The following is a 14,873-nucleotide window of genomic DNA, read 5'->3' as shown; positions in this document are numbered from 1 at the left end:
GGTGCATAAGCAATTCCCTGGACTGCACCGAGGACGACCTGCTGTCTGGGCGACAGCGAGCCAGAAGCAGTCGTCCGACGATACTTCAGACAGTTTTAAACGAGTAATCTGAGACGAAACAAGTTATAGTCTCAATAAAACAATGGTAGGTACACATTTTTTTTTTTGCATTTTTCGGCTACGAGAAGGGGGTCGACCTATATTCCGCATTATACGGTAATTAAAAAGTCTGCTTTTTACCCCCCCCCCCTCCCCCCGACAATGATACCAAATGATACCAATATTGTCGTAAACCTCAAGCAAATAATGGAGACGTACAGAAAATCAGATGGCACAGTGGTGACTTTTCAACCACTTTCCAGCCAAGTCTCCCCGACGTCGTAGAATCTTCTTTCTGAGACTGCCGACCGCCATCCAAAGCCCCCGCCGAGACGCATGACCGGGCGATTGTAGCTGGGGCCTCTAGTCCTGTTATATCTTATCGCTCGAATGTCAACGTGCAGTTAACACTATCTTTTTATAACCATGTTATAGTGATGGCCCATACTACGTCCTTCCCGACTTTATTACACCACTATAGCGTGAAATTTGAAGGTTTCTCAAAATTTTGAGCATTATTTTTTTTTTTCGGCTAGAAAAACATCTTTGATGTCTGCGATAGAGCTCAGCGAGTTACCAAGGGCTAGTTCCCTCAAATTAAACAGTTTTATTTTGTCTTCCCAACCCCTTCGACGTTACAACACAAGAGCTCGTGTGCAAGTGATAGATGTGCGCGAGAGCCCAATTCTTTGGGCTGACCAAAGGGAAATCCCAGAATGCAACAGAGGGCGGTGACATAAAAGGCTTACGTTGTCTGGTTTGTCGCGGTTGAGAGAACTAGTGGACCTCTTCGTCTGGTCCACTCCGTTTATCTGGCCCTCGACGGGGGGCTTCTTTGCGGTGCTGTTGGTGCTTTGGGTCTTCTTTTTCCCTACAGTTGAGGCCTGCTTGGCGGCCTGTTTCGAGCTTGCTTGCTTCGGTTGCTTGGCTTTCACTTTCCCATTTATGGTGCCCTTCAACGGGGGCTTCTCTTTTTCCTTGACTGTCGATTTCACCTTTGGCTTCTTCAAATTTGGCTGCTGCTGCTTCTTCTTCCCTTCAGAGCTAAAACGACAAGAGAGAGAGAGAGAGAGAGAGAGAGAGAGAGAGAGATTAGATACAACTGCAATAAGCAAAATGTGAAACCGCTAAACACCACCTCTCGGCGTCACCAAGGGTACAAAACTAATGTGGGTGCCCAAACTGGGCTCCCTTACGAAACCATACCGCTATTCTAACTCGCTTACCTGTAAAATACAGCCATTTAGATGCTTCGATTAAAATTTCCGGTCCACAGTTCGACTGGCCCCTCCCGCGTCCCCTGAATGTGTTCACCCGCATGTGTTATCACCACCTCACCTTGCGGAAAAGTTTATAGGACAAAGAGAGCCACTTTAAACATGCCACATGGCAGCAGGAGCCAATCTTTTTTTTTTCAACGATGAAGGATGGGCCCCTTACAAGAGCTCCAAGAAGAAGTGAGGCTGCAAGGCGGTTCAACAAAGAACCTCTTTGCCACAGCTCTCTCGCACCCGGTGCACTTCAGTAGATGGACAACGGGAGCAGAGAAAGTGCGCGCTTTCCCACCTGTGAGTGTGTTGGCGCATCCCCAGGGCGTTCTGGTGCTTGCGGCCACCCACGTGGTCGACGTAGTTCTGCAGGGGGCCCACCCTGACCTTACACAGGTCGCAGATGTGGAACCAGTCGCTGCAGGAACAGGGGGAGGAGGGGGAGGATCGGCACAGAATGTAGCCACTCAGGGTTTCCTATGCGAGTGGTTTTACAAGCTGTTCTGAGGACAGCAGAGGAGGCAAAAGAATAAACCAATCATGGCCAAGAAAGACAACTGTCCCGGGACGTAACCACACGCTTACATGACACAAGAAGGGATGGGCCGATAATCCATAGTTGGGCATCGATAAAAGCGCTGGCCCGCAAGCCTACACCAGCACACGATGCATGTTCGCGCAGGGTATACATGCCAAGAACAGATAGGAGCTGCCCATCATGTGTCATACATGGCCCTCTGCTTGCTCGCTCATTCAGTCGCAAGATTTATTACAGAAGCACAAGGAACCGACCAGGAATGAAGATGATTTGCAAAGCATTGGCCAGTGCTGTGCTCAGCTGATGTTGAATGAAATGTGTAGGAATGAAGGGAGCTAATTTCGATGCGCCCATTCAGAGCGTTTGTGTGGCTTTCCACTTTGTGGCTTTCCAAAAGCCACAAAGTGTGCTTTTGGAAAGTTAGTGTGCGCGCTTGATTGACATGATCAGCGTACAGAAGATGCTGCTGAACGCAATGGTCATCGCGGCAGACGTCATTAGCACCCCGTCCCGATGCGATCCCCGGGCACTTACTTGCAAGGTAAAACCTGGGCTCTCACTCTACTTAGCTTCGTGCATTGCGTGCGTATGACAACTGTTTTTTTTCCTTCTTCAATTGATGAAATGACTCGCCCCAATTGACCCAACTGTAGGCTGGACATCTATCTAGCCCAATAATATTGCTGCCTGAGTCAGCTCTTCATATCAAGTGTAAGCTTATGTTAACGCGTAGAATTGTACAAAATTGTACAAAAAAAGAATAGTTCTTCTGGTAGGAAAAAAAAAAAAAGAAGAGCCATACAAAAGCTGCTTGACACTAGGTATACTGAACATTATAATTCATTTTTTACGAAAACTTAATGTCATGTGTTTGCACACGTAGGCACTTGCACACACGCACACACAATACTACGAATAGTCTTACAGAAAACTTTGAAGCGACAAGAACCACTCTTAAAGGATATTTGCTGGCTGCTAACTGCACATCCTGATGGCTCTCTACACCCTCATTGATCCTTTAATTTTTTTATTCCACCTTTTCCCAGAGGTTGGGACAGTTGTTTTGAAGCAAGAAAGGATAAGATGGAAGGGAGGTTTGTGCAAAACAAGGCCCATTGCTGGATGCCCAATGGTTCACAAAAAAACCACAAAGGTTCCTTAGACCTTAGATGTTATGCCTCCTTGAATGCTTCATTTGTTTATCATATATTATGGGAATGTCATAGAAATCCTTGATGACACTTTTGTAACCTACAAGATTTTAAAGCACACCAACTGTACTACCGACGCCAATTTCTAATAACCTGACCCCTGCCTCTTTGTTCAACTCTCAAATTAAAAAACTGCAACCACCATTTTTTTCTCAACCTAAAAGTGCAAACGGCAAGCTTCATGTGTATTACAAGATGGCACTCATGTCAACGTACTGACAAACCCATTGATAACAGTATTGGTTACAATACTGTAACTGGTGTGGCTGCTGGCAACCAAAACTGAAACAATTATCAAGAACAAATGGTGAGATGGCAAGTTCGTTCAAGGCTCACTCAAGCCCTTTTTACTCATAGATGAATAAGTCAGTAGCTTTCCATTGTTCCCGTACACACACACACAAATTCAACCATGACATTTTGCCTCAAATATGAGGCAATTACAAAAGAGAACCTGTCATTTAAAATGCATGTAGACGCTTTTATCAGGCAACCAGTTACGCTAGCCGAATCAATTTCAGCAAATTCCGCGAAGTAGCTGACTACGCCTGCTAGTTGTACTTAATCAATCAACCTCTCCCGCCTGCATTGTGTCCAACTTGGTGCGCTTTCTTTGCCGAAATGACACATCGCTAAACTGGCAGTCTCATTCTTTTGTACGCTTCAACTGTCACTCCTCATCCTCGTTTCATGCAGTTCTTACGCTTTGCGTCTCATTTGTTTTACACCTGCTAGCATGGAAAATGGGGGGCGAGAATTGTTACAGGCTTTTTATGGAAGGGCTTACATGTTCTTCGAGTTAGCTAACGAATTCCAAGCTCTATTAGCTGACCTCCATGACAAGTTGATGAAAAAAAAAAACCCAGGCCATCTCCACTGACGTGAAACCTTGGGAGGGAGGGGCAGGGCATGCAGTGTATAAGTGTATTCAAAGATTGCAAGTCTCTCTCTTGCCACATGGCGTGCACTGATAGGGCACCAGAGAAGCGCTGGTGGGAGGGGAGCAATTGCGCGCTTGCTAAGGCGGTGGCGCCCTCTCTTGCAATGAACCGGATTTTACCAATTTGCATGCCCCATCTGCCCCTGTTTGAGGTAGTGGCAGGGGTCAATGCGAGCACAGTGCAATGCCTGCCGGTCCTTGACCTGGGGGCTCGTCCTCAGTGATAAATAAGGCCCCGGCAGGTAAGTATGCCCTCTTTTCTTGCTTCGACCAACCACCCGATCCAATCAAGACCTAGCGATGAGAGCCGCTGGGTACTTGAGTGTAACACAAATTATACCCCGTCCACAAACAGCGTCTGCTTATTCTTGACAATTGCTGAAGCAGACAGGGAGCATGCCACAAATCTTTAAATCATGTTAGTCTAGTTTGAACCAGTTTTATTTATTGTACACTTTTGTTTTAGTACATGTTACGTTGTAGCGTGAGGCGTTGGAAAACGAGTGTCCTGGAGTTTTAGAACCGGGACTACATAAGACAACGACAACATGAGATGCCGACAGCCCCAGCCTCCAACGGGCTTCGTCCCTAAAATGGTGAAACGTTACTGGCTCCACCCACGCTGGAGAGAGAATTAAAAAAGTTACAATTTGAAGGCACTCGCCAATGTCGAAAACTAGAGCTGACACATCTGCCATTTTTAGCCTATTTCGTCAAAAAACTCCAAAACACCCCCCATTCATGCCCCCACCCACCCCGGTATTTGGCGCAGTTTCCTTATTTATTTTCTCTCAGTAAGCGCCTCAACCACAGAAGAAGCAACACCGTTCTCTCGCTAAAATTGTAGAAATGGCTAACCAAGGACTGCAATGAGTGCTAGTACAATGCTAATTTTCACGAAGCCAGCTTTTGAAGCAGGCAGGAGTTGGGACCTAAAATGAGGCAAACACGGCAGTTAACTGGCACAAATACTTTTTTAAAGTGAAAGCTTTCTTATGGGACCGATGGCGCTCTGTCAAAAAACTAATGCATTTCCCCATAGGCCGGTTGGTCGACTGAAAAACTGTGATAAGATCCCTGGACGCACGGCACGTGTGTGAAAACAGGCTGTGCAAAAACGATCACTTCAAAGTCGCAAAATAGGAATGGCCCTTCTAAATAAGGCAATACACGCATCAATCTCAAAGAAGGAGTGCAATAGTATACCTTATCTCATAAACAAAGTATCGGTATACATTTAGATCATGTGTATTCGATGCTTTTAATTAGTGCACGAATCGTCGCATGGGTTCGTTCTTCATTTGCGATTTGGCCCTTTGAAGGCTTGACAATCCATAGGACGCACCTTTTAGCAAAAGTTGGACACACTTCTAGCAAAGGTTTTTGCCCACTTTTGATGTAGTTTTGATGTGGAGAAAGCTTTCACGCTTCTCTCAACTATCTTTAGGAAGGGACGGCAAATTTTTTGCCATGGCCATTACTTGAGCACATGTACGATTACACTGTCCTAACCTGGCAGGTGCAACAAGCTCAGGTACAAACATAAACTCCCCTCAAGCAGAACTCGTGTACGGGCTTCTTTAGCATGTTTGAAGTCTGGTTTGATGCGGGTGCGCAGAACGTATTGCAAAGAGGCCTTAGCTGCAGTCCGTGAGTAAAAGATTAAAAAAAAAAAAAAAGCTGACGAATGCAACAACACTACAACATGACCATTGCTGATAAATATGCTAGTTTCACCTGTTATGAGAGTAAATACTTCGAAACCTTTTCTGCAGAGCCTCCTCGTGTCCAGCTGTCTGCATATTTGCACGCTCAAATGAAACTAGCCGTCTATGGCTTCACCAGTGCATGTTTCCCAGTGCCTTCAATAGTAGCGACCGGGTAAAAATTTGCCAGGACATCTCGGAGAGTTTAGCGCATTCAATGTCACCAAACCACATGGTTAAAACTAAAGCAGTCTTTTCATCTAATGCACGCATGAAAAAAACTAACCAAATCATTCAGATTTTTCATTCATTCACTCATCTTTCTGCAGTTCCGCCTCACAGTAACAGTTTACTGCACACCTGTGCGTTATGGGCCACATAGGCCAGTCTCTTTCGAACCCTCCTGCCAAAGCTGGTTGTTTCCCTTACGCAGTCAATTCGGCCAGTTTCAAACAGTGAATGGGGAAACAAAGAGAGCACAGACGTGGAGGACACTTACTGAGACGCTGCATCAACGCTTCTATGGTGCTCCAACGATATTGCATGCAACAGCTGTTCCTGCAAACAACAACAAAAAAATGCTTTTAACCGAACAGTGAGGCCTCAAAACGCATCCACAATGCTTGCCTTGTAGACTGTCAGGACATGCAACTTTAAGCGAGCACAGAGATTCACCATTAAAGGGACCATAAAGAGAAATTAAAACTTTGTCAATTTAGAAAGAACCAGCCTTTGGTAGCTCACTCAGCACCTTTCCAGCCACAAAAGACATTCTTTTAGCAGAAAAAAAAAAAAATATTCAAGAACTTTCAGATTTTGCACTACAGCAACATCGCATGGGCAGGAACAACGTAACGTCGGCCAGCACTAAAAACGTATTTATCAGTGTGTTAACTGCAGGCTGTATTCAACTGATAATATCAAATAAGACTAGGGGCCCCACTAACAATTGCCCCTTCAGATTTCTTGATGGTGGCTGAGGTCAGCGGCCCACAATTGCACAAACAGGATTCCGAAAAGTGGCTGGCAGTTGCCATGGCTTCATCCGTTTTCCTTAATACCTCCATTATTGGCTTGAAGTTTGTGATACAGTTGGCACCATTGTTTTCCAGACAACGCCGTCTCTTCAATAAACCGTGCTTGTATTTTGTTTTCACGGCCCTTTTAAGGCTGGCCTCTTTCTTGCCATTACTTGCAATGAACAAAATAGAGAGAAAGAAATCCTCGACACTTGTTCCCAAGGCATGATTGACAGGCAAAAGTGCGCCACGCTGCATTCGATCAGGGCCTTCTCTATTCGTTTCAGTATCCCGTGGGCAGCAAGCAGCATCCACTATTTCTACACCAACTCTTGCTTCACTGCCCTGTTGTTAAGAGAGGTATCAAACCAGAAGTGGATGCGATGACACAACGTCGCTTCCAGTTGTGATGGAACTGATGACACAGTTTCAGTTACACTGACACTTTCATCGAAGGTTTGCACCAATCCTATCACCTAGAGGGGAAACTGATACAATGACCTTACGGCACTGCAGAAACGGGAATGAGTAGGTGACACCCACATCTGCGCCAGCGAGTGCTCCTGCCTCCAAATTAGGGTTGGGTTAGCTTTCACCGTAAAGTTTGCCCTTTTACAAAGCATTTTAACACATCCCGGGAAAACGTTTTAGACATTCTTACTAGTGATGAAACACTGCCGATAAGTTCACTACCCAGTAAAGGGACAGACAACCGAGTTTTGCCAAGTATATGATCTCTAGCCTATGTGAGAGCCAGTGTTTTATACACTGGGGAAACTGCAAGGAATTTTTAAATAAAAACATGAAAATAATTTTAATTTTGCACTAAATTCTGCAGTCTGGAAGGTGGCGACGCATAGTGTCTAAATGTAACACTACCGTACATGTCCAAACAACTCTGTCAATTTCAAAGCGCGGTTCAAAAACCGCATGAAGTATTCGGAAGGGTTGCCCATCCATTATAATTGTTTTAGCTGCGAACTAGTTTTAGTTTAAGACTAGGTTAAAAATGTGTTGCCGCACGGCAGACCGTCATGGTTGCCAGTATTCCCTTCGGTGGGGCACGTATGGCTGGTAGATCTAAAAATTCTGATTTCAAAATTTCTAGGGTGCTAGCAGCAAAACCAGATCGGGTGAAGGTGTTTTGGGTGATGCCCTTCCATTCGGGACAAACAAAGAATACTTGGCAAAAATCCGTTGTCTGTCACTGTAAAGGGACCCTGCAACACTTGCTTTTGAAATTTTTCCGAAATCCGAATTTCTTTCATTCAGTACATGAAAAAGGGGATCTGGACAAAAATGACTACTCCATGTCCATCAGATAACGCAAAACTTGCCCAAAAGGTTTTCTCTCTCGGTCTAAGCATTGTTTGTGTGCTCAAATGCCATCACTCGGGCTATACAGCAGCTACTGGCTGGCTACTTTTCCCACTCAATAGCTACTTTAAAGAAAACCATAACGAAAGTAAAGCATAAACTATGAGGCGTATCTGCTCGACGACACAATCTTCTAGTGCTGCTCTGTGCTGGCAATAACTACAGTTTTCGCAGTGCTTCTAGGACAGAATGAAGGCACTTATCAGCAGTGTTTCAGGGTCTTCGAATTACCACTGCACTAGCTAACCCTCCCTCCTCACAGCTACGTGTGAGGCTGAAAGTGTGGGGAAAATTTAGGCTATTTTATACAGAATAAAGATAAAAAACAAAACTCTCCGCTGCAAGAATTTTGCAAGGCCGAAGGTGCTACAGATGTTTTCTTTCATTCTATGAATGCGTTCCAAAGAAATTAAAACTGCCCAGTGGCTTTAGTGCTTGTAAAGAAATATTCTCACAGACCAGATCCTGCCCTTCCACGTCAATGATTAGTTATATGCCATTCAGGCATACATTCCTGTATCGATGATGCACAGCTTAGAAAATTACAAAACATTACTGACTGGACTGTGTTGGTTTAAAGCAGTACGCCAACTTCTCAAGTAGCTTAGAGAAATCCAGCAAATTGTGACAATTCGTAATGAAAAGTTGGCCCTCGAGGTTCTTCACTGCCCATGAAAATTACTATATGTAACACTTTAATATAGCTAGCTTACTATCAACACTATTATGTCAATAGCTTTGAGACAGCTGGTAACAGATACCAGTGGCGTAGCCAAGGGGGGGGGAGGGGGGGTAAGCAGTGTTGAAACCCTCCTGAAAATTTTCAGGAGACGTGTATAAATTGTGATGATGACTTCCTAGAACTGTGTGTTTGTGCGTGTGTGTGTGTGTACACACACACACACACACACACACACACACACATGCACTTATGAAATCACATTAGGGTGGAGGCACTATTTTTGCATATGCTACCCCCTCCCCGAAATAAATTTCTTGCTACGCCACTGATAGATAATACTAAGCTCTTGGAATGGCCTCTTATCATTCATGCTTTGAACTATGGTGTACTGTACTGTCTTTGTTCCACAAACTTTTGACAGTGAATAGAACTGTGGATAGTTTTCTCACTACTGATAGTGCTATCTATAACTTTTTCACCAGCAAAAGTGTGATTAGGATTTTTTGTGCTATTAATTCTCGCTTCTCTGGCTGTTATGCAATCTTAACGATTGTCCCAGCATCGCCAGAGAACAGTGGTCACAAAGACCCACACAACTGAATTCCTCAACACCTTCGCTGCAGAAAAAGTTGGAGAGTGAAACTTTTTTTTGACGATCCTTCAATGACTTCAAGTCCCGAGCACTCACAACAAAGTTCAATTTTTCATCAGCACACGACTGATTACCCAGCCCAATAGGACCTAGAAATGGATATTCAGAAAACTGGCCGTGAACTGACGATACTGCTGTCTGTAAATCATCTTGAAACTGGCAATATATGCTTTTATTCTGGTTGCTGTACTGACTCCAGAACAAATTATAGCCCTAGGTAGCACACACTTATATGCACACAAAAATACAAAAAAAAAGTGAAGCTGTACGAAAGACCGATTTCAGGTTCCTTTTCAAAAAAGCATGTGATTGGTTTCTTTACGACAGTAGAATTATTCGATATTCTACTTAAGTTCAAATAGGAAAAACCTGTAGTCCTCAAATATTCAGTGAACAGTTTCTTGTCACAGGTCTTCTCCCAGCCTGTTCTTTTTTTTTCTTTACCACGGAGGGATAAAAAAGGAAATTTGGAGCCAGAGAACAGACAGCGCAAGACAGGCGCATGTGGAAGTCAATGGTAGAGGCCTTCGTCCTGCAGTGAACCTAAACAGGCTGTTGTTGGTGATGATGATGGACATGACTGAGTTCTCAAAAACCTTGTTTGCTCATTTTCACCAAACACCACCTGACGACGACATTCCAGTAGGTAAAACAACCTGCCCCAATAATGCCGAACACTTTCCGAAATAAAATCCACATTACACAATTGTGGCCGTCTACACGAAGAGGTGTTGAGCCTGAATAGACACCAGCAACCACGACATGAGCTATCACTGCCCCTTGCAGAACATACGACTCAAATATGGCTTCCTGCAAACAAACATGCCACTTCAACTATTCGTCAGCACCACGCCTACAGATGCAATGAGACTTCCACCAACTTTCTGTACAAATTTCAGCAGTGATGCCCTGACATGAAAGGGATGAGCTCTGGGAAAGGTAAAAAACGTTCGATTTGTGCCATATTCCATAACCCCTTTACACCTCTACTAGACTGCTATTTAAATGGTTACTGAAACCAAGATCATTAGGATATTTCCTTAACACCAAACCTAATGGCAATCTCCAAGAGCTGCTGAGAAGCCCAGCTGGTTCAGATACTTCCCTGCGAGCACGCTGCCAACAACAAAACGAATGTCCTCAATCAGTTCACTGGCATTCCACGACCTCTGCGAAGTTTGAGGGCCATCAGCGCTCATCATTGCTGACCCCGTCAAAGCCACCAATCTCTACCAAGTTCAATGGCTATTGTTTCCTGACCAGTGAAGTGGCTGACTGATGGGGGCACCAGATAAGCTCGCCACTATTATCAATTTCCTCCAGACATTCCTGATTAGATTTGATGCGGCAAACAGCTAAAAGACAGTGCAAAAGTCGGCACTTAATTCCGGAACTTGCAGCCCACGACTTTGCAATGCCAGTCATGTTTACGTTTTGCCTGTTAAAGAGAATTAGTAATTAATAATTAATCTTGCTGTGCAGTGCCGAGAGCTTGCTTCCTTAAATATATTGTCTTAAATATAGGCACCGCTATTCAAGGTAAGGCCAAAAGAACCATGCCGCAAGGCCACAACAGGTGGTCAGTTTTCGACAGGAGACGTGGAAGCATTACACACCCATTACCCAACTTGTGGCAGGTGCTTGTACATCAACGATGCTCTTACAAGCAGTAGATGTAGCACCATCCAAATCATAGGTTTCCAAGGCTTTTCGCATTAAAGTTTAACATATGGCAGCCCAATTGTGTGCCAAAGACGAATGCACGAAAATACCATACCTAATCACGTAACATACTGGAGGAAAGTACATTACATTGCTTTGTAAAGGCCTTTTACCACTAAGACAGTAGCTGTCTTTGTGCACTGCAGTACTGCAAGACTTGCGTTCACAGCTTGCTCCAAGCCCAACCGCTGCCTCAAGCACTAACCAAGACTGACACGGGTGGAAGGCGCAATGTTTTAATCATCTGTCGTCCAGTAGCCAAAAAATTCCGCAAAAGGTTTACAGATGAAGCAATGTTGATCCTGTTGTCTTTAGCTGATATTCTGAGGTTATGATGAACAGGCCATTTTGACACGCAGATGGTACCATGACATTGTACACGGATTTGTCAGTTGAAAGGTCGAAGTACGTTCAGTAACAGATAATCAACGGACCATCTTGTGAAGCAGGCAACCTCCGCATTTATGGCTCGTATGACTGCTACAGGAAGGAGTCTTTGAATTGGTGGCCTTAAAATTGCTCCCAGACTGATCCTGGAACCGGTTCCAAGCTGCTCACATTTTTGCAACCCCTCTTTGGAGCAGGCATGGGCAAGCTTTTCAATGACCACTTTAAAAATAAATACAAATAAATCTAAAGTAATTATGAATAAGCATGCCGAAGATGCCCTCTTCAGCACTAGTATCAAAACGCTAGGAGTAAAAGACTATAACTACTTTGGACATATAGGACTGACCCTGACCACGCGAGAGAATTCCGGCGCAGAATTGGTGTCGGCTGGGGAGCACTCGGCAAGCACTCCCAAATAATGAAAAATAAGCCGCCTCTCTCGCTCAAAAGAAAAATATACAACCAGTGCGTACTGCCAGTGATGACACACGGAGCAGAAGCTTGGCACCTTACTAAACAAGTGGAAAGCAAACTCAGGTCGGCTCAACGGGCCATGGAACGAATTAATGTTAGGAGTAACATTAAGGGACACGAAACGAGCTCCCTGGATCAGGGTGCAAAGTCGAGTGAGTGATATCACAGTTGAAATAAAGAAAAAAATGGACTTGGGCTGGCCTTGTAATGAGATGAACAGAGAACCGGTGAACAATTAGGGTGACAGAGTGGATACCAAGGGATGGGTCAAGAAAAGGGGAAGGCCATTAACACGATAGGGGGATGAAAAATTACGGAACTTCGGTGGCAAATAATGTACTTGAGTGGTGCAGGACAGGAGTGGCTGAAGATTGACCGAAGAGGCTTTTGTTCTGCAGTGGACCCAGTAGGCTGTTAATGATGATGATGATGATGAACAGCAGCAGCAGCAGCAGATGTGGGCTGGACAGGGTACGCATGCATGTGTGCCCTTCTTGTCAAATATGCCTATCTCCCAGCTGCGTAGCACCCTAATTCAGGGTATTCTTGACTGCCCACACAGGAGTGCTCGCGGGCTGCTCAGGACGCAATAAAGAATTCAATTTACACATGCATTCATAAGGAGCCTGCTTTCCGAGAGTAACCCTCGGACTATCCAGAGCTGGTGAATCAGAGAGAGGCACACGAAGCAAAGGGTCAATACAATCCTGCCAAGAAGGTAAAAGAACAGCGCTGTAAAAACGCTATCCATAGGTATGGACCCGGCCAAGCCTTGACTTTTTGCGGGCAGGGATTTCTTATTAAACAGTCATCAATGTTGCATCGACGCATTCCTGTGCCGAGTTGCTATTTTCGTCGACATAAGGCTGCGCTTCTCTCGTTTACCTTTTTTTACAGAACGTGCGTCCAAGAATGGCCAAGCGTGCCACCAAGAGACGCTGTGAACGTTGCAGGGGGGCAGATTTAGCTACGCCTCTAACGAACACATGCGAACGACTTGGAGGAACACGGTTGGTGAATTTTTGAAAGCTGACAGGCGGTCTTCAACGAGCTTTGCGAGGTGCTAGCATTTTCAACCTCGACGACAGTAAGACAATCGTGTTGCACACGTCTACAAGTAGCTCTGTGGAATGAAAGAATGGGATGCATGGGAGATTCCGATGAAGCAGCTCCTGATTTAGCGATGCTCGGACATCCGTGGTGCATCGCATTCAGCCAATTGTTTGACGCACGCGGAATCAGAGTGTCTGGAAGCACGCGGACGACCCGTGGTCACCACCAAAGAACAAGAGAACACATGCCGTAGAAACGCGCCTGTTGCACTACTTGCCTGCTTGTTCTTGAAAGGCCCAACTCCGCAAGTCGAGCAGCCTTCAGCAACACCAGCGGTTTCCATCACTCGAGAACATTACTCGAGGTAGAGGGAGGCCGCAGGACGTCGCGATCTCCGGTGGCGCCGTTAGGTCACGTAGCTCTTCTCCCGCCCTCGTCGACGGAGAGCCCACCGGTCCAGTCGCCGTGTTGAACGACGCGACACAAGACGACACCCAGCTTCCCCTTGTTTTTAACCGTTTCGAGCACGGCAGTGCGAACCATTGACGCAGTCATTGAAGAACGTCGCCAGTGATCGGGTGAGATTCGGCGTTCATTCTCACACGTGTTTGAGAAGTGCACGCCGTGTTTTGGCTGCTCCGAGCGCTGAACTCCAGTGCGGCGCAAATCTCAACAACAAGCAGCAGCTTAGCGTGCCGCCCGCGAGCAGTTACGCGGCACGTCTTTAGCGAAGCTTCTCTTATTTGTCACAGCAAAAATCGCAATTTCTTTTCACCGCGGACATGCAAACCGCTCGAAGTTGGTTGCTACCACGCGCCGGAAGTAAAAAAATAAGAGTAGCAAAACGATGTACTCTCTACGCAATGTGTTTTAACAAAATCGCCTTAATAAACAATCAATGCCACTGTATTCAGATTTATTCAGCAAAACAAATTATTTGTGCATTTTTATACATAGCGTTTTGTTATTAGGTTTAGGATGTTAGATTCACAAGCAAGCCGACTTGGTGCGAGGCTTTGTGGTACGTCACAGTCGCAGGAGGAGACGCCACATCCGCTTTCCTGGTTCCGGTGTTTTGCGGAGAGGAGGCAGGATTTTTGATAGGTGCCTGAACAACGCTGCGTGAACTGCGTGCTTCGGGGCGTAGCGTGTGCTTGCCGCTGTTGGTGTTGTGTCGGCTACCAACTACCGCACGTTTGGGCGCCATCGTCGCAACACCGCGGGCCCAGACCTCGAGCAGCGGCGCCTGCGAGTGTGTGTGCGTGTTTCTTGTGCACCGTGGGAGTGTCACCTTCGACGGGAATCACCCTCACGGTGAGTTGTAGCGAGCGGCGCGCTGGTGGGTCCCGGCGAGCGCCGCATTGGCGTCAGCGCTACGCTAACGGCGCGATCGCGACTCCGCGGGTTCGCGCCGTCGTCGTCGTTCCTCGGCGAAACGACGTCCACTTGGACGTGGTCCCTGGCGGTCTCATAGTAAGCCTAATTAAGCCGATGTCCACGTCTGTGGTTGGACGTGGTGACCGCTCCGGTCGCCCCTCCACCCCCTTTGACGCCGATCTTGACGTTGGTGCGTGGACGGTGGTGCCGCGCCGCCCGCGTTCACTTCCTTTCGGTTTCCCGTATCACGTTCGCTGGATCAATGAAAACCATTACGGGAGGCATTGCCATTCTCAGAGGTGCGCTCGGGCTTGTGCCGTGCAGTTTCTTGATTAAGCGTGCGCTTTTGATTGTCGTTCGCGAGA

At 46.0% G+C, this 14,873-nt stretch overlaps 2 protein-coding genes across 9 annotated transcripts in view; one reads left to right on the top strand and one right to left on the bottom strand.

The window, feature by feature from the left end:
• The window catches only part of LOC144149283 (uncharacterized), an 82,621-nt gene extending 68,652 nt beyond the window's left edge, over positions 1–13,969 (bottom strand). For 4 of the 5 annotated variants that reach the window (XM_077680834.1, XM_077680835.1, XM_077680836.1 and 1 more), the window contains exons 1-4: positions 13,409–13,969; positions 6,262–6,320; positions 1,666–1,785; positions 849–1,143 (exon numbers count right to left, since the gene is read on the bottom strand). In XM_077680834.1, coding sequence (XP_077536960.1) covers positions 849–1,143; positions 1,666–1,785; positions 6,262–6,320; positions 13,409–13,474 — 540 coding nt within the window. In that variant the 5' untranslated portion in view covers positions 13,475–13,969. Of the gene's footprint in view, positions 1–848; positions 1,144–1,665; positions 1,786–6,261; positions 6,321–13,408 lie in introns of those variants that run through there. The other variant, XM_077680837.1, reaches the window with a different exon arrangement.
• Positions 13,970–14,191: 222 nt separating this feature from the next.
• Snap25 (Synaptosomal-associated protein 25kDa) overlaps positions 14,192–14,873 on the top strand; it is a 294,533-nt gene continuing 293,851 nt past the window's right edge. For 2 of the 4 annotated variants that reach the window (XM_077680849.1, XM_077680852.1), the window contains exon 1: positions 14,193–14,445. The gene's annotated coding sequence lies outside the window, so the exon portion shown is untranslated. Of the gene's footprint in view, positions 14,446–14,873 lie in introns of all 4 variants that reach the window. The other 2 variants (XM_077680850.1, XM_077680851.1) reach the window with 2 other exon arrangements.

The sequence above is a fragment of the Haemaphysalis longicornis genome, unplaced genomic scaffold (assembly GCF_048455015.1).
Source record: "Haemaphysalis longicornis isolate Haplotype H1 unplaced genomic scaffold, Haemaphysalis longicornis Haplotype H1 scaffold_8, whole genome shotgun sequence".
Taxonomy (NCBI): Eukaryota; Metazoa; Arthropoda; class Arachnida; order Ixodida; family Ixodidae; genus Haemaphysalis; species Haemaphysalis longicornis.
This window is presented reverse-complemented; position numbering and strand designations above follow the sequence as displayed.